Genomic DNA, 19,654 nt, shown 5'->3' with positions numbered 1-19,654 from the left:
CTGAAAACAAACCATGGACTGAAGGGGGAGGGGGAGGGAGGGAGGGAGGGGGTGATGGTAATGGTGGGGGGCACTTGTGAGGAGAAGCACTGGGTGTTATATGGAAACCAATTTGACAATAAACTATTTTTAAAAAATGGGCTGGAGAAAACCAATGCAGGACCTAGCCAGGTGGGGATGGGATGAGGCAGTGGGAAGGGCTGTGGTATCCAGGAAAGAAGACAGCCTCCCTTGGGAGTTCCCCAGGGGCAGAGATGGGATTTTTCACATCCTTCAGCACTGCATCTACTTGGGCTCAGAGCAGGGCTCAGAAATATTCAAGGAACTGAACTAAGCCTAGGGAAGCCAGAGAGTTCAACGGGATTGTGAGGTGACATGGAGGCCTAGCTGAGAAGTTCCTATTTTCTCCATGGGCAGTGGGAAGCCACAGTACGTTCTTTTGCAGGTAAGTGGCATGACCTGAGCTGGAGATCCGTCTGCCTACCTGAAGGAAGCAAGATGGACACAAGGGGACCATTGAGGGAAAACATAGAGGGGACAGGGAAATGTAGGCAGAGGGACAAGAATGAGGAGCACTGAAAAGGAGAGGGAGGGATCTTGAACTTTTTCCTTCAACAGAGCCTCAGCTGGTTCTTGGCTGGGCCTTGGCTCCTGAACTGGAACTCCATTGTTATCTCCCTGCAGGTGAGCATTGAGGTATTGCACTCACTAGCCACACTGCAGCTCACGACTTTCTGAAGCACTGGGGTACACCCCTGTCCCTCCTACTTCCCCTCTTTTCCAGCTTCCCTTGGAGAGCAAGATTAAGAAAGGAGTCCAGCTCAGGACCAGTCTGCTGAAACTCTCATTGACTTGCTATTTGACCTTGGGCAAGTCATTGCCCATCTATCTGCCTTCATCTGTTTAGAAACTGAGCTCACAGTCCCTGCCTCTCTCTCCTAGGAATCCAGAATGTCCCAGAATATTTGAATTTTATTCAGCCTCCCATTCTGCAGGGATGCCTGCAGGGAGGCAGAGAGAAAGAAGAGGCAGGTCCATTGGTGGGCTCTGCTGTGAGGTGGATGGGAAGGGATTACAGAATGGGCCAGAGCAGGGCCACAAAGAATGGTGTGCTACCCTACTCCCAGGACAGGCAGTGCAGCAAAGAGAGAAAATCCCAGCCAGGGGGCCCCCAGCTGCTCTGTAGAGACTAGGTATGGAAACCTCACCTGTGGAGGCATGTCTGCTTTGATGTGTGGAGATGGAGCTAGGTGGGGTCCTAAGGAGGCAGACAAGGGGTACCTGAGACCCCAGAAACTATGGGTGTCATTGAGGGGGGGGGTCTCTGCACAATGGGGTGCCTGGCTTTTCTTGCTAGATCTCTGGCCCTGTCAACTACCCTGTCTCTCACTTTCTCTGGCCATTTGTCTCTCAAACTGTGTTTCCTCATGTGCTGTCCTCCAAGTGACTCATCCTCTTCAACCCCACGCCCAGGGGGAAGGCAGGGCAAGACCAGGCCAGGATGTGCTGAGCAGGGCAGGGTACACTGCCCAGCTGAACTGAGAGGAGCATGTCTTCCCTCCCAGTCAGGGTCCTGCCTGTCCAAGTGGGAAAGGAAGTGAGAAAACTGCACCCAAGTCAAGATACTGGGTGGAGGAGTGGGGCTCTGCCTGGGGCCTGGGGTACCATGTTTCTTCAGGGCTGGGAGGGGACAATGGCCAGTCTCCTAGGGCCTACCTGGCTACACTGTGGCCAGAGTAGGGCCCAGGACCCAGGGAAGGTGCTGGAACACTGTGGGTTGGGCTACTCCTTTCCTCCAGGACAGGGAGACCCAAAATTCCTGTGGCTCCTTTTGCCCATGTGACCCTGTAGGTTGTCTCTGCATATTATAGCTGATATTTTTGTAACAGGGGGTACAGGTAACACCATGACCACTTAGACCAGTAGGCAAACGTCAAGTATGTATGTATGCCTGAGCCCCTAAGACCCAAGGACACCATGGACATGTTTGTTTCATGAGTATGACATAGTAAATTAGGGCACATGTCTATGATTATGTACATGTGTTTCTGGGTACATGGTGGTTTGTAATTTTGTGATGTTATCCCATTTAGTGAGGTGATATCTAACATGGTATAATGACCCTGCATGGCTATAGTCTTGATGATTATGTGAACCATTTGCAAGTGTGTGAACATGCAACACCATATTATGGCATGTGTCACACTCTGTGGCCCTGCAACTGTGAGACACGGTATAAATTACACTGTATATCTTGTGACTCAGTTTAACCATATTTGAGTATATATGATGGTAAGTGGTTGGGCAGTTATTGTATGAAACCGTATAACATGAGAGGCTTGCCACTGTGTGACTCTTTGTGACTGTGCATGACTGTGTTTTCTGGGTGTACGTGATACTGTGGGGCTGTGTGGTAATATGTGAGGTTGTGACTGTGGGTCTTTGTGACTGTGTGTGACCAGGCTTTCAGGAGCATCATGGAATGTGATTAGATATTTGAATTTGTGTGGCCCTGCAGTTACATGAAACAGTCTAAATAACACTATGTATTTCTGTAACTGAGTGGACCCTTTTGTGATTGGTGATATGTCAGACTATATAACACAGGATAACAGACCCTGTGGCTGTGAGAGGCTGTGTGGCTAAGGCACAGCAAAACCAACACTGCGTGTGGGTGGGAGCTCTCGACTGCCATTCACTCTTTTGTCTTCACACCTGTTTGCCCGCATCCTTCCCTACACTTTGGCCTTTCATTGGCTTCCTTCCACCCACAGGATGGTCACCTGGCTCCTCAGCCTGCCTCCAGGGCTTGCCCTATATGCTCTGCCCACCACCCCACCCCTCCCCCACACTGACTTCTCTGTCATATACCCTCTACAAGTCCCTGCCTAGCCAGGCCCAATTCTGCCCCCTACTCCTTCCTTTGAGATATGTCATCCTGAAGGGTCCCTCATTGTCTCCCAGACAGAATCTTCTCTCCTAAAAGTAACCATCGTCTTCTCTAGCGCCAAAGACAGAGGTGGATTTAGGGAGCCCACAGCAAGGGAAGAAGTGACAGTGCAAAAAAAGGCCTCCCTTTTTCTGAATTTGTTGCCGACTGTTTTAAAGCTGTTCCTGTGACCTGAACGCTGAGTTCTTTGTGTGTGATTGTGCATGGGTGCAGAAGCAGAGAAGATTAGTACAGATTAGTGAGAGGCTGGGATTTTAAGAAGCAAAACTTTTGCTCACGAAATACAATTTTGTCGTAGCACACTCAACTCTATAAAATTGTAGACAAGGAAGTCCAGATATTCTTAGGACCTTAAGAAGAAGAGTGAAGAACAGTTTAGGCTCAGCATACTCACTGTTGCTATATAAATAAGGGCTGCAAACACGTACACAAATTGTAGCCTGGTTAAGCTCCCTAGTAATAATGCCTGCTACCATACAAGGAATCAATGTACGGATCACAAAGAACTCTTGTCTATTGATGAAAACAGCCAGTCACAGCCCTGAGCCTGGCTCCCCATCAGAGGGCTGTGGTAGGGGCTTCCCAGAAAGGCAGGATGCCCAGGAAAGGGGCTCAGGGAAATCCAATAACCCAATATCTGCTAAGACATACAAGTCCCCAGGCTCCTCTGGGATAACATCAATGCTTTACACCTAGGTTCTCCTTTTCTGCAGGGCTGCACCAGGGAAACCGGATCCTGGTTAAAAGTTTGTCCCTTGACCCTGGCCAGAGCCTTGAACCTCATCCAGATGGTCCCCAGCGGCTTCGCTCAGACCCAGGCCCTCCCACTGAAACCCCCAGCCAGCGTCCTTCACCACTGAAGCGGACACCAGGCCCAAAGCCACAAGGTAAGTGGTTCCAGAGAGGGGCAGAGAAATGGCTGAGGGGAAGAGATAATGGAGGGGAAAGGTTGGCCAGTGGCAGAGGAGAGGGTTCATTAGAAGCATAGGAAGCACTGTGGTCTAGGAGCCGAAGGCTGTAGCCTGAGGCTAATGTACATACTGACATCTTGCCTCAGGTCTGCTCTGTACCTATCTTGGGCAAATGTGCAGACTAGAAGTTTGTGGAGGGTCCTGTGGCTGACTATGACAGCCACTTCTAAATTCAGCTCATTGGGATCTCCCCTCTCTGTTTTCCCATCCATTTCTCCAGTTCCCCCAAAGCCCAGCTACCTGCAGATGCCCCGGATGCCCCCCGCACCTGAGCCCATTCCTCCTCCACCATCACGCCCGCTGCCTGCAGACCCACGAGTGGCCAAGGGCCTGGCCCCCAGGGTGGAGGCCAGCCCCAGTTCTGCAGCGGTATCCTCACTGATTGAAAAATTTGAAAGGTAAGTCTGATCCCTGAGGGATCCTTTGGGGGTGAGGGTGGGCCTGGGACAGGAAGGACAGCTTTAAGACAGGACTCTCAGTCAAGCTCATACCCTGCCTCCATGTGTGTCCACCACCCACCTCAGAGAGCCTGTGATTGTCGCCTCGGATAGGCCAGCCCCTGGCCCCAGCCCAGGTCCCACAGAGTCAGCCATGTTGCCACAGCCACTCCCACAGCCACCGGTGCCCCAGCTTCCTGAGGGTGAGGCCTCCCGCTGCCTGTTCCTGCTGGCTCCTGGGCCCCGGGATGGTGAGAAGGTGCCCAACCGGGACAGTGGCATTGACAGCATCAGCTCGCCATCCAACAGTGAGGAGACCTGCTTCGTCAGTGATGATGGGGCCCCCAGCCACAGCCTCTGTCCTGGGCCCCCTGCCCTGGCCAGTGTCCCTGTTGCTTTGGCTGACCCCCACCGGCCTGGCTCCCAGGAGGTTGATAGTGACCTGGAGGAGGAGGACGACGAAGAGGAGGATGAGAAGGACAGAGAGATCCCAGTGCCCCTGATGGAGAGACAGGAGTCTGTGGAGGTACTGACCCATGCTCACCAAGTAGCAAGATAGTGTAGAAAAACCAGGAGCCTGGTTTTACACTTGGTTCTTCCCCAGCTCATTATTTCTCAAAACAGGGCATTGTTTCCACTTTGGATGTTTGACTTCCTGGTTTCCTGGTACTAAATATCAGTAGCAAACCCATTCTTACCCCCCTGCTTCACTGTAACTACCAATATGACCATGCACAGTTCCAAATGACCATCAAGAAAATTGTACTACCCTCATCACAGAACTATTAGCTGTACCTCAGTTTTTCAATCTTGAAGATGAGCATCTTATTTGGGAATCCTTAAAATCCTGTTCCAGCTGGAAAATCCCAAGACTCAGTAGTTATGTGACATTGGGCAAATCTCCACATCCCTACCACGAGCCTCAGTTTCCTTATTTGTAAAATGTAAAATGGTCCTCATATCCAGAGAGACTTCGTGACAGCTGGCCTCTATAGGGGCACAAGCTAGAACCCCTCTTGTCCAAACATCCTGGGACTGTGGCAATGAAGGGTCTTGGCAGCAGGAAATTGTTTCTGTGCCCCCACAGCCTACCGCTGCTTTCAGAGGCATCCTTACACTTAAGTTAGGTTGTAGCCAGAACACCTTCTTCACCAGAAGCCAACCCAAATGTAGAGCCTGAGGTCAGGGACTCACAAATATGTGTTCAATGAATTGGAAACTGGGCCAACAGGCAATTAGTTTTATATATTCTGGTACTTTCATGTTTTCTTCACATTCCAGGTACTCAGCAAACCTTTGGTGACAGTGAACCAAATGGGTGAATAAATAACACGTATAGACTACTTAATTTGTGGTCTGCTATATTTTACTTATATTAAATCATTTAATTATCTCAAATGCAAATGAACTTAGGTCCTTTTATGATCAGTATATGTAGATGAGAAGACTTTGATACTGAGCAGTTACACAAGTTATGCAAGCTAATGAATGGCAGAGTTAGGATTTGAACCTAGGAAGTCTGACTTCCTGGCCCACAAAATTAACCACTGTGTTATGCTAAATGAATAGAGAGAGCAGACGACTGGGTGCATGAGTGGCCAAGTGAGACAGTACATACTATCAAAATTGAGGAGTGGCCTTTATGGTACACTGGGGAGTCAAGGATGAAGTTGGGAGGCTTATGGGTCTAGAGATGGGGGTTGGGATTATTCCAGGGTAGCATTTGGGCTTAGAGTAGCGTTTGAGCTCTTCAGAGAATTCTCGGGGTGAAATTTAGGTTACAGGATGATGGATGAGTGGTTGTCTCTTCTCCTTTCTAGTTGACCGTGCAGCAGAAGGTATTCCACATTGCCAATGAGCTCCTGCAAACTGAGAAGGCCTATGTTTCCAGGCTCCATCTCCTGGATCAGGTGAATGGCCCCTCAGAGATCCCAGGGCCCCAGGACCTAGTAGGTGGGTGCCAAGGAAGAAGTAATAGGGCCTGAGCTCAACCCTTCCATTACCAATCTAGAGTTGGTAAGAACCCCTTTTTGATCTTGACCCTCATCCTGTCTCTGAAGTCAATTTTGATTGACTCCAAGCTTGATCTTTGTACCAACCCTCATTCCTAACTTTGGGTGGGTACATCAGCCCTGACTATAACTGACCTAGATCGTGAATTTACCCCAGCTGTAAACCAGACCATGAACTTCATTCTAATCCTGGCCCTATTCCTGACCCCAAATCCACTAGAATCCCTAAGGGTAGGAACTTTTGCTTGCTTTATTAACTATGTTATCTCAGCCACTACAACAGTGCCTGACACACAGTAAGCATTCACAAATGCATGTCAAATGAATGGATCTGACCCTGAACCTAATTCTTGACTCTGCTCCTGACTTCTTATTGTCCCAATGCCTACCTCCAGGTCCTAACTTCGATAACCTGAAATCCAATTTGACATATTAGCCTAGCTCCATTCCCTCTCTCCTCAGTCTCAAGACCAATGCAGATCCCAAGGCTCCACAAAGCTGCCCACAAACACAGTCCTAACCTACAAGATGCCCCTTCCCCAGCCAAACCTCAGGCTCAGCTGTGCTGAACACTCTTGCCCTGTCCCACAGGTGTTCTGTGCCCGGCTACTGGAAGAAGCTCGGAACCGAAGTTCCTTCCCTGCTGATGTTGTCCACGGCATCTTCTCTAACATCTGCTCCATCTATTGCTTCCATCAGCAGTTCCTGCTGCCTGAGCTAGAGAAGCGCATGGAGGAATGGTGAGGGGCCCCAGATGTAGGCTGCCTGCCTTCCTGTCCACCTGTCTGCTAAGCCCAGGCCATGTGTGTGTACTAGAGTTCATTCCTGCCTATCCTCTCCTCGTACCACCTTTCACGAAGACAATGAGACCAAAGCTCTGCCCTTTGTGCCCTCCCAATCTAGTATGAAACACAGACCAGGACTCAGAAAATTACAACTGCACAGCCCTTAAGAGTATGAGGTTAGGAGCCACATTGGCTGGGTTCAAATTCCAGCTCTGCCATTTGCTAGCTTTGTGATATTAAGCAAGTTTCTTAAATTATTGTGGTTCAGTTTACTTATCTATATAATGAGAATAATAGCCTACCTTGTCGTGTTGTTTTAAGGATTTAAATGAGTTGATACATGTCGAGAGCTTAGAACAGAATCCTGTATATAATAAGTGCTCAATCCTGTATATAATAAGAGCTGTTGTTTTTTTTTTATCAGACCTATGATAGAGCTGAGAATGGGAGGCTGTAGGAATCCAGACAAAAGGACCAAACCTAGTCTGGGTTTAGAGAAGGATTCAAGGAGGAGGTGATTCCTGAGCTGAGTTTTGAGATAGAAGGGCAGAGTTTATAGGCAATCTCCCAGCCACCAGACTCTCTTCTTCCAATCCATCCTTTCGAGTCTACACTACCTGCCATAATGGTCTTCCTCAACAATCAGACCATGTTACTTCCTGCTGAAAATCATCTCCATGCTCCCCACACCCACAGGATAAAGTGTGTCCCCCTCACCAGACTGTAACCATGGAGGGCTGGCATGAAGCCAGTTCCTACATCTCCCCAACTGACTTTTACTCCTGAAGAATAGACCAGGCCAGGTTCTTGTGTGTCTCCTAGCAGACTGTGACCAGTGAGGGCTAAGACCAGATCCTTCAGCAGACTGACTCCTGAGGAGTATGACTAGGCCTGTACACTTTGCCTTGCCTACCAGTGACCCTGTTGGGGCTTGGCTAAGTAGGACTCATTTGTGTCTTCAGAATCACCCAACATAAGGCTGGGCACAGAATCAATAATAAGTATATGAAGTGACCGTTGCAGTGAGGTCCGGGCAGGCAATCCAGGACATATTATTCCTGGTATTTACGAAGGGCAGAAGGTAGGTGGTAGCCTGGGCCATGGTCTCAGGTCAAGCTGAGCCTTTTGGCCTAACTGGCCTATAACATAAGCAGCAATTCCTGAGGAGCAGACTGGCTAAGAAGTAGATTTCCAGGAATGAGATGGGAGTAGCATGCCTGGGGCTAGAGACCTAAAACCCTGGAAGAATTCTGGGGGACAAGGATTAGCAGGACCATGCCAGCCCCTGCTTCCACCCCAGGGACCGCTACCCGCGCATTGGAGACATCCTACAGAAGCTGGCGCCCTTCCTCAAGATGTATGGCGAGTATGTGAAGAACTTTGACCGGGCTGTCGAGCTGGTCAACACCTGGACAGAGCGCTCCACCCAGTTTAAAGTAATCATCCACGAAGTGCAGGTAAGCAGTGAAGCTGGATAGGGCAGACTGAGGAGGAGAGGTATGCAGGGACCCAGTGAGAGGTCTGTGGCCAGACCTGAGTCCCTCTGCTTCTGCCTGTCACAGAAGGAGGAAGCCTGTGGCAACCTGACACTGCAGCACCACATGCTGGAACCTGTGCAGCGCATTCCCCGCTATGAGCTGCTTCTCAAGGACTATCTGTTAAAGCTGCCCCATGGCTCCCCGGACAGCAAGGACGCCCAAAGTAAGTGCACACATCTGGGCCCTGCCCCTCACCCTATCCCCCAAAACTTAACTCACACGGTCAGCCTCCCACTGCCACATGATTGAGATTCCAGAACAGAGTCTCCAAACTGAAAGGCCTACGTTGAGGGTAAGACCCCAGGATGAACCTCCAGGTTGAGATCTCTCCCTAAGTACCCAAAAAGCACATTCAGGAGTCCCCCAGTCTGAAGTCCCCAACTGGAACCCCAGAGTTTGAAAAGCATGCCCAGGATGATCCCCTAGAGGGAGCCATCTGTTTTTTAGGCCAAGACCCCAAGGCTGATCCCTAGACTCAGCTAAAATGAAGTTGTGTCAAGTCCAAAATGAAACTGAGCCTGAACCCCCAGGGACTGAGCTAGCAGGCCAGAAGCCCAGACTGACCTCTTGAGCCAAGCCCTCTTTACTGAATCTCCACAGCTGAGCTCCTCAAGAAGAGATTTGTCTCATCATGCCCCTGACTTTCCATCCTCTACATTTAGAGCTCCATTCTGTCACCAGCCACTACCTAGAATGAACCTCCCAAAAGAACCTCTCAAGTCTGATCAGAGCCCTACAGATCCACCTCTTCAAAACTGAGCACCCCAGACTGAACCCTATGTTTTCTGCCTCTAAGATTTGGATTTCTAGGCTGAGATGCTGCCTCTTCAGACTTGAGTCCTCACACATTGAACTACTAGAAAAGCATTTCATTCTGATTCTTTCAGTATGAAGACCCTCCCCCCCACCAGGGTCACACCTCTAAGAGTGCTCCCCAGAGTCTCCAAAACTTTCTCTCCCTAGACTGTTATTTCCATTTTTTTCCTTCATTAATGTAGCAGCTACTTACTGAGTACCTTGCTTCTGTGCATTGTCATGGGCACAGGAGATACAGAAGTGAAGAAGACAGACAATAAACAGAAGTGACAAATACACAAGAGGACATTCGAAGGTGCTACATGTAATTCAGAGAATAAGAGGGTGATATGATAGTGACTGAGGGGCTTAATTTAGATTGGGTAGCTTCTCTGAATAGAAGATATTTGAGTCAGACCTGAATGATGAGAAGAAGGGAGCCATGTGTGGATTGGGGATGAGCATATTCCAGGCAGAAAGCAACAGCAGGTGCCAAGTTCCTAGGCGGGAGGGGGCGACGGCTTGCATATGTCTGGACCAGTAAGAGGGCCAGTGTGACCTGAGCATGACAAGTGAGGGTAGAATGGTAGAAGTAGGGTTGGAGACTTTACAGGCCAGAATAAGAAGGTGGATTTTAGTCTGAGTGTGGTGGTTAGCCATGAGAAGATTTTGATCAGGATCACTTGGGAAGCAAGAGAGGGAGCTGAGAGACCAGTAGGAAGCCTTTGCAATAATCTAAGTGAGAAAAGTTAGCCTGGATGAGGATAGTAGCAGTGGAAGTAGTGAGAAATGGTTGGATTCAGGATATGTTATATTTGGAAGCAGGACCAAACAAACTAAGGTAATAATGGGTGTGAGGCTTGGGAGAAAGAGTCAATAATTACTTGCAGATTTTTGGCTAGTGGTGATGGTTCTTGAGATGAGCTTAGGAGGTCGATTTTGGGCATGTTCAAAATGAGCTGCCAGTTAGGCAGTTAGATAAGTCTCGAATCCCAGGGAGAGAGATGTAGATATCACTGGCCTATAGACAGTATTCAAAACTGTGAGGCTGGCTATGATCACCAAAAGAGTGAATGTAAATGTTGAAGAAATGGGGGCCAAGGACAAAGCTGAGGGAGGTGGAATCAGCAAAGGACTTAAGAAGGAGCAGCCCTAAAGGTAGGAGTAAAGTTAGGTAAGCTTTGGTTCCTAGAACCCATAAGAGTCAGGAGCAGACAGTTGTGTCCACGCTGTGTTTGCTTTCCAAACTGACCCCCCTCCATCCTACCAGATAGAACACTGCTACCAAGTCTGGACCTCTAGAAAGATCTAGAACCCTAGGAAGTTTGACAGCTGAATTCTACAAACAGACATCTGCAAAGTGCCTCAATCCTCTCCCCAAATCAGAGCCCCCACTGAAGTGCCAGGATGGGATACATAACCTAAACCTCTAGTAAAAGCCTTCCAGACTGATTCCCTGGGAGTAGTTCCATGGGCTGACATCTCCAACCTTAGCCCTCAGGCTGAATCCAGTATGAGGGCCCAGTTATATGACCCCACCCTGGTTTCCCCAAACTAAGTTCTGGGCCTCCAGAATATTCTCCCCACCTTGAGCTCTGCAAGCAAGTTTCCAGTCAGAGCCCTCAGCCTGAGGTCCCACAGGGAGATCCCCCTGTGGGAAGAACTTCCCAGTCTGGTCTCCATGGGCCACCATTCTATAAATAGGTATTGCCAACCTTAGCACCCTAGATTAATCCCCCCATTTACTGTCCCTCATACCGAGCCCAAAAGATGGACTTTTTTATCAGAGACTGATCCATGCCACAGACTGAGACCACCAAGCCCTCAGACTGGATTTCTACAGTTCCCCAGTGTGAACCCCAGAGGGGTTCTCTCTAACCCAAATCCCCCAGACTGAAGATCCCTATTTTTTATCCCCCTCACTGAGCCTTTAGACTAATGCTAGATTTTCCCTCAAATTATGTTACCCACGCTCCAAGTCTGATCTTCCCCAGTCTCAATTCCCAGACTGACACCCCTTAGACAGCCCCTCATTTTCCTTATCCCAGCTTTGGATTCACAGATTGAGATTCCTAGGTGGAGCCCTTCAGAATGAGGTCTCCAGACAGGGCCCCCTACTGAGACTCAAGAAGGCCAGTCACACTGAGTCTCCACACTTTATAACCTTCCAAATGGGATCCCTAGAAGAAGCTTCCTGTATCATTTCTCCACTCAGAGCCTATGAATTCTACAGAATTGCACATCCACATTGAGCTTCCAGGACTGAGTTCTGTGATTTTACTTCCACACTGAATCCCTAGTATCACATTTCCAAACTGAAACTCCCCAAATGAGCTCCCTGGACTGAACCCCCAAATGAGTACCCAGTGTAATCTTCCTAAACTGGGCACTAGATAGACTCCCTTTTACCAACTTTGTGTCCCTGAGCAAGTTGCTCAGTCTCAATTTTCTCATGTGTAGATGGGGGATGATGATACCTCCCTCATGGAGTTGTTTTGAGGATAAATGAGATAATCCAGGTAAAGCTGTTAGCACAGTACATAGCACATGGTAAAGGCTCAATAAATGTTAGTAGTTTTTATTACTGAATGCCCTGGCTGATGCTCTCCATACTGAATGGCTATAAAGTCCTCCAGATTGAGTTCACCTAACTTAGGTTCCTATTTTGTACCAATTTTAACCCTGAGTCCTCAGAATTAACCTCACAGCTTTAGCTTGCTCAACTGAGCTCCCCACACTGAGCCCAAAGATGAACAACCCCTCACTGAAAGAACTTCCCAGTGCGGTTTTCTGAGCCACTCAGAATGCGAATTTCTGAAAGCCAGTCCAAAGATATGCTCACTAAGCTACTCGGGCCAAGATCTTAAGATAACCTCTAATTTTTTACCCCTCAGACTAAAATCCCCAGGCAGAGTCCCAGAAAGTGCCTCAAGGCCTAAGCCCCATTGAATCATACTCTGGTTCCCTAGACTGACTCCCCCACTTTCTGCTTCCCAGACCAAACTCCAGAACCTGGACCCTAGACTGGGTTTCTCAAACCAAGCCAACTGAAACTGCTGGCCTAGGCTGCCTACTCTGAGCTCAAGACTGAACTCCAAATCCAGACTGCCAAAGCCCTGCCAAAGCTTCCAGGCCAAGCCCCCACACTAAACTCCGCAAACTACACTTCCTAGACTTGAACCCTCAAATGAAATCCTAGACTGACATCCCCAGAGTGAACCCCCAGACAGAGCCTACACACACTGGACCCCTGGAAATGACAGTTTAGACTCTATGTAATACATCTCTAGACTGAATTTCTGATAGCAAAGCCTCTAGTCTTAGCCCAGTGGCCTGCGCAGGTCTAAGCTTGTATGCCCACAGCTTGCCAGAGTCTTCATGTCCCTTCCCTGGGTACCTCCTATTTCTTCCACCCAACATGCTCCCTGCCCTGGGGTGGGGGAGATGCAGAATGTGTGGGAGAAAGGGTAGATGGCAGAGCAGCACCAGCTCTGATGTCAACTCAGCTGCTTCCCAGGTAGACAACCTAAGGCCACTGACTCTTCTCTGTTTCCTCATTTTGGAAAAACAGGGCACAATCACACCTATCTTACAGAGTTGTTGCGGGGTTGAAAGAAGCTAATTTATGCAGAGCATCTGTTGGGAATCCCTGGAGAGGGTGGCAGGACCCTGGCCCCATCCTTGGGAGTTCCTAGTCTACTAAGGGATGAAGATTTGTAAATGCATTAGGAATATACAGTATGATTAGTAGACAGAGGGGAGCAAAGGGGAATGTGAGAACCCAGACAGGGTCCCAACCCAGCCTGGGAACTCAGGGCTGGTTTACTGGAGGAGGCAAGCTGAATCCAGAAGACTGAGTGGCAGTTAGCCAGCTGAAGCAAGACAGGGCATGTTTAGGGGGATACAAGTGGAGAAAGTTGGAGAGGTCAGCAGAAGCCAGATCTTCAAGTGCTTTCAGTGCAAGGCTAAAGGGCTGGGTCTTTACCTTGCAAATATAGGGGAGCCATTGACAGATTTAAGCAGAAGAGTGACAGCAAGCTGTATGTGAGAAAGACCCTCTGGCAGCTGGGGTGGAAGAGGGGTTGGAGATGAGATATTCCTGAAAGGCCTGATGGGGGCTATAGATCCTGAGCCCCAAGACTTGGTCATGGAGGGAGAGCCTCCTAGAAAAGCAAGACTTGGTTTGCCCCTTTAGATGCACCTGTACTCCTCCATCTCAGGTATATTTTCTTGTGGGAAAATCCAGCACCACACAGACAAGAGTGGAGGGCAGTAGAGCTATAGCAGGCCTTCAAGCGTGGGCAGGATTCATTACTGTGTTTGGATGTGTAGGAACTTACTCCAAATTTTTTTTCCTGATGATTCCTGGTCACTGTAGGAAATACAGAAATTACAGGAAAGATGAAAGAGGTAGGAAAAAAGTATGATGATCATTTTGGAACATTCCTGGTGTTTTTTATACACATATATTTGCAAAATCAAGATCACACAGTACATACAAGTTGGTATCCTTTTCTTAAAATATTCTGAGCACTTCACAAATTATAAGCATCACTTGTAAAGGTTGTTTAGTATTCCATTATATGAATGCACATTAATTTATTTAACTGAACGTCTACAATTGGACATTTTTCTTTCTGGTCAACACTGTTGTAAAAACAACTGCAATGAAAGTGTACTTGTACGTAGAACATGTATTTTTTATTTCTTGAATTTTTATTTTAATTCTAGTATAGTTAACATACAGTGTTATATTAGTTTCAGGTGTACAATATAGTGATTCAGCAACTTTATACATCACCATGTACTCATGAAAACAAGTGCATTCCTTAATCCCCATCACCTATATCCCATCCCCATCCTGACGTAACCATCGGTTCATTCTCTATCATTAGATGTCTGTTTCATGATTTGTCTCTCTTATTTTTTCCCTTTGCTTATTTGTTTTGTTACTTAAACTCTACATGTGAGTGAAATCATATGATATTTGTCTTTCTCTGACTCACTTATTTCATTTAGTATTATACCCTCTGCCTCCATCTTTGTCATTACAAATGGCAAGAGTTCAGTCTTTTTTATGGCATTAAATGTGTAGATTGCTTTGGGTAGTATAGCCATTTAAACAATATTTGTTCTTCTAATTCATGAACATGGAATGTCTTTCCATTTATTTGTGTCATGTTCACTTTCTTTTTTCTTTTTTATACTTTTCAGAGTACAGGTCTTTCACTTCTTTGCTTAAGTTTATTCTTAGGTACTTTATTATTTTTGGTGCAATTGTAAATGGAATTGTTTTCTTAATTTTTCTTTGTTTCTTCATTAATAGAAATACAACAGATTTCTGTGTACATTGATTTTGTATCCTGTGATTTCATTGAATTTATTTGTCAGTTCTAATACTTTTTTGGTGGAGTCTTTAGTATTTTCTAAATGTAGTATCATGTCATCTGCAAAAAGTGAAAATTTTATTTCTTCCTTACCAATTTGGATGCCTTTTATTTCTTTCTGTTTGATTGCTGTGGTTAGGACTTCCAGCACTATGTTAAATAGAAGTGAAGAGAGTGGGCATCATTATCTCGTTCCTGACCTTAGGGAAAAAGCTCACAGTTTTTCCTTATTGAGTATGATGTTTGCTATGGGTTTTTCATAGTTGGCCTTCATTATGTTGAGTAATGTTTCCTCTAAATCTACTTTATTGAGGATTTTTATCAGGAATGGATATTGGGGGCACCTGGGTGGTTCAGTTGATTAAGCGTCTGACTTCAGCTCAGGTCATAATCTCACGGTTCGTGAGTTCAAGCCCCACATTAGGCTCTGTGCTGACAGTTCAGAGCCTGGAGCCCACTTCAGATTCTGTGTGTTCCTGTCTTCCCCTCTTCCGCTTAAGCACACATTCTCACTCTCTCTCTCTCTCTCTCTCTCTCTCTCTCTCTCTCTCTGTCTCTCTCTCTGTCTCTCTCTCATTCTTTCATTCTTGCTCTTGCGCTCTATCGCTCTCTCTCTCTCCTTCTCTCATTCAAAAATAAATAAACATTAAAAAATAAAAAAGGAATGGACATTGTACTTTGTCAAATGTTTTTTCCTGCATCTATTGAAGTGATCATATGTTTTTTATCCTCTCTCCTGTTACTGTGATGTACCACATTGATTGATTTGCAAATATTAATCCACCCTTGCATCCCAAGAGTAAATCCCACTTGATTGTGGTGAATCATTCCTTCAATGTATTTTTGGATTCATTTTGCTAGTATTTTGTTGGGAAGTTTTGCATCTATGTTCAACAGGGATATTGGACTGTAGTTCTTTTTTTTTGTGGTATCTTTATCTGGTTTTGGTACCAGGGTGATGCTGGCCTCATATAATGAATTTGGAAGTTTTCCTTCCTCTTCAATTTTTTGGAAAAGTTTGAGAATAGATATTAGTTCTTCTTTGTTTAAAAAAAATTTTTTAAAGGTTTCATTTAGTTTTGAGAGTGACAGAGACAGCGTGAGCAAGGGAAGGTCAGAGAGAGGGAGAGACAGAATCCGAAGACAGGCTCCAAGCTCTGAGCTAGCTATCAGCATAGAGCCTGACACGGGGCTCAAACCCATGAACCGTGAGATCATGACCTGAGCCGAAGCCGGACGCTCAACTGACTGAGCCACCCAGGCGCCCCCACTCTTCTTTAAATGTTTGGTAGAACTGACCTATGAAGCCATCTAGTCTTGCACTTTTGTTTGTTGGGGGGGGGTTTTGATTACTGATTCAATTTTCTTGCTAACAATCAGTCTGTTTATATGTTCTGTATCTTCCTCCTTCAGTTTTGATAAGTTATATGTTTCTGGGAATTTATCCATTTCTTCTAGGTTGTCCAATTCATTGGCATATAGTTTTTTTATTATCTTATAATTGTATTTCTGTGGTATTAGTTGTTATTTCTCCTCTCTCATTTGTGATTTTGTTTATTTGAGTCCTTTCTCCCTTCTTTTTGAGGAGTCTTGCTAGGGGGTTATCAGTTTTGTTGATTAGAATGTGTATTTTCTTGGTAGAGAGTCCTATAATCTGAATTACTGAGACAAAGAATAAGCTCATCACTTTGTTTCTTTATATGACTTTTTCTGATTATAAAAGTAATACCTGTTCTTTGTCAAAAATATGGAAAAACAGAAAAATCTAAAGAACACAATAAAACCACCCATAGTCCCACCATCTAGAAACAATTTGTTTAACATGTGTATGTTTCTATCCAGTTACATATGTAATTATTATTGTTGTTAATTTTAATGGCAAAAATAATCCTGTTAAGCTTGCATTTTACTCACTGTCAGTTATTCCATGCACTATGATTTCTGCTATTGTGGCATTTTCTGTTTTTAATTATGTTGCTATAGACCTCTTTGAGGCTGGTGCTTTCTGGGATGGGGAGGATGTGGTCAAGCCAGGAGGAGGTATTCAGGGAGCAAAGAAGCCCCCAAGAGCCTCTTCTCTGGTAGTCCCCCATTTGACCTCCCATTCTGCCCACAGAGTCTCTGGAGCTGATAGCCACAGCAGCAGAGCACTCTAATGCTGCCATTCGCAAAATGGTGAGTGGCCCTTCTACCCCTGCCCTTCCTTGGCGATCCACATATGGTGTCTCTGTCTGGGGGATTTGTGACTTGTGGACATGTAAGGGAAGGCCAACACTCCAACCCTGCCTTTTGCTTACTGTCTCCTGCCAGGAGCGAATGCACAAGCTGCTGAAGGTATATGAGCTGCTAGGGGGTGAAGAAGACATTGTCAGCCCCACCAAAGAGCTCATAAAAGAAGGCCATATCCTTAAGCTGTCAGCAAAGAATGGGACCACTCAAGACCGATACCTCATACTAGTAAGTGCCAGGTGTGGGCTTGCACACATTGACTTTGTACTCACTCAAGTCTGTACCTCCTGCTAGTCATTCTGTCCTCTATTTATTCATTGTATTTTCACTACCTACCTTAGAGATTTTTTACAGGTGATGTAACTAAGTCTTAGAAGTGACTTGCCCAAGGTCACCCAACTAGGAAGTGACTCCCATGCCTAGGCTCCGGTCTTCCTGTGACCCTTGTACCCAATCTAAGCTATGCTTTCTCCATCTATTGCCTTGAGTCCCTAGCAATAGAGCTTCAGGAGTCCTATATGGGTAGAGAGCTGGGCCACACCTCTCCTGGGTCCTCCACACATACATCCCAACACTTTTCCTTCCTAGTTCAACGACCGCCTCCTTTACTGCGTGCCCAGGCTGCGGCTCCTTGGCCAGAAGTTTAGCGTGCGGGCACGCATTGATGTAGATGGCATGGAGGTGAGCACCAGGAGGTGGGAAATGGTGACCTGGATTGGGGCCTTGGTGCTGGGAGGAATAAAGTCATTCTGACTTTGACCCTGAGTCTCTGTGTGCATGTGTGCAGAGGGTAAGGGCCCTGTGGAGCTTAGTAGTCCTCACAAAGCTTCTTTCTCCCTCCATTCAGCTAAAGGAAAGCTCCAACCTCAATCTGCCTCGGACCTTCCTGGTGTCAGGAAAGCAGCGCTCCCTGGAGCTCCAGGCCAGGTACTTGCCCTTACCTATACCTTCCCTGCAGCCCCCTCTTTCCCTTCAGATATGAGGCAATCTAGCCTACTGCCAGGCTACCCAACCCCATGCCAACCAAGAAAGAGACTGTTCCAGAGAAAGGATGGGCACTTTTCCCCAAACATGCAGGCTTGCTCTTCTGGTGGGTTTTGTTAGAGGAGAAGGAACAATGAGATATTAATCCAAACAGGAATAACAACAACACGGTTTATTATAGATTCAGAGATTTAAGAGAAATAACAACCAAATGCAATGCTTGGTCCATGGGAGGAGCCTAATTTGAGAAAAACCCTAAAATACATTTGCAATACAATAGGGAAAATCTAAATGTGAACTGAACAATAGCTGCGGAGTAATTATTATTAACTTTATCAGGTGTGATAATGGTATAGTGATTATATAGGAGAGTGGCCTTGATTTTTGGTGATGTATGCTGAGGATTTAGTGTCATGATATCTATAATTTATTTTTAAATGATTTATCAACCGAAAATACACACACAATATACACATGTATATATAACTATATGTGAATATATACATGTATGTGAAGTAATTAAAGCAAAATATTTTCTAAATTTTCATTTATATAGCAAGCATATATTTAATGAACTTATGCTATCCTGTCTGCTTTTTTGTATGCTTGGAAATTTCTAAAATAAGACTTTTTAAAATAATAACATTTAAAAATAATGCTCGGCCATTTAACAAGGGTCTTCCATATCTGTCCTCTACTTGGATGACTATAATAATAGCTCACATTTAGTGAAGGCTTGCTTTTATGCTAGGCACTGTTTTAAGTGAATTTTAACTTAGACAATTTACATTTATATTGACCAGCTGAATCCTTAAGACAACCCTTGAAGTAGCTACTAGTGCCATCAACCCCATTTCACAGATAAGCAAACTGAGGCACAGAAGAGTTATGTACCTCTCCCAAGATCTCATAGCTAGAAAGGAGCAGAGCTGGAAATGGAGCTTATGCTGCCTCCTGAGGGACCAACTCATAGACTATCGAGGTCAGGGTCAGGGCCAGAGAATGGATGCATATGGATAGAAGACCTGTTTCTGACAGGGTACAAGGAAGTGAGAAACGAGAGTCAGAACCCTCATTGCTGGGACTGCGTGGAGGCAGGAAAGAGAGATGAATATGGCTAGAGGGTGTCCTCCTGGAGGATGAGAGATGGGTGTTGGCTTTGAAGCTCTAGGAGACTGAGAGAGCATGGAGAAGCCTGTGGCCAGGAAGCAAGAACTAAGCCCACCATTGGTACAACCAGCAGAGGGCTCAGCAGAGCCTTCCTTAGTGACAAGCCGCATGACTCAGACATGTTTTCTGCTGGGAGGTTAGGAGGAAGGGAGCTGCAGAGATGCTGGAGCCAGAAAGGAGCACTAAGCAGTGTAGGGTTTTCTACTGGTGGCAAAAGAAAGGCATGGAGGGTTTGCTTTGTAATTGCTTATACTGCCCTTTAAAATTTTTTCTTTAATGAGGGGCAACTGGCTGGCTCAGTCAGTTAAGTGTCTGACTCTTGGTTTTGGCTCAGGTCATGAACTCACAGTTTTGTGAGTTAGATCCCCGCATCAGGCTCTGCGCTGGCAGCGTGGA

At 46.3% G+C, this 19,654-nt stretch overlaps 1 protein-coding gene across 2 annotated transcripts in view; it reads left to right on the top strand.

Moving 5' to 3' along the window:
- Nucleotides 1–19,654, top strand: part of FGD1 (FYVE, RhoGEF and PH domain containing 1) — a 39,888-nt gene that overhangs the window by 13,031 nt on the left and 7,203 nt on the right. The window contains exons 2-12 of one of the 2 annotated variants that reach the window (XM_029929968.1): nucleotides 3,664–3,837; nucleotides 4,142–4,319; nucleotides 4,446–4,884; nucleotides 6,179–6,268; nucleotides 6,962–7,110; nucleotides 8,456–8,612; nucleotides 8,718–8,856; nucleotides 16,992–17,050; nucleotides 17,186–17,332; nucleotides 17,693–17,785; nucleotides 17,952–18,031. In XM_029929968.1, coding sequence (XP_029785828.1) covers nucleotides 3,664–3,837; nucleotides 4,142–4,319; nucleotides 4,446–4,884; nucleotides 6,179–6,268; nucleotides 6,962–7,110; nucleotides 8,456–8,612; nucleotides 8,718–8,856; nucleotides 16,992–17,050; nucleotides 17,186–17,332; nucleotides 17,693–17,785; nucleotides 17,952–18,031 — 1,705 coding nt within the window. The remainder of the gene's footprint in view (nucleotides 1–3,663; nucleotides 3,838–4,141; nucleotides 4,320–4,445; nucleotides 4,885–6,178; nucleotides 6,269–6,961; nucleotides 7,111–8,455; nucleotides 8,613–8,717; nucleotides 8,857–16,991; nucleotides 17,051–17,185; nucleotides 17,333–17,692; nucleotides 17,786–17,951; nucleotides 18,032–19,654) is intronic. The other variant, XM_029929969.1, reaches the window with a different exon arrangement.

Source organism: Suricata suricatta, chromosome X (genome assembly GCF_006229205.1).
Source record: "Suricata suricatta isolate VVHF042 chromosome X, meerkat_22Aug2017_6uvM2_HiC, whole genome shotgun sequence".
Lineage (NCBI taxonomy): Eukaryota > Metazoa > Chordata > Mammalia > Carnivora > Herpestidae > Suricata > Suricata suricatta.
This window is presented reverse-complemented; position numbering and strand designations above follow the sequence as displayed.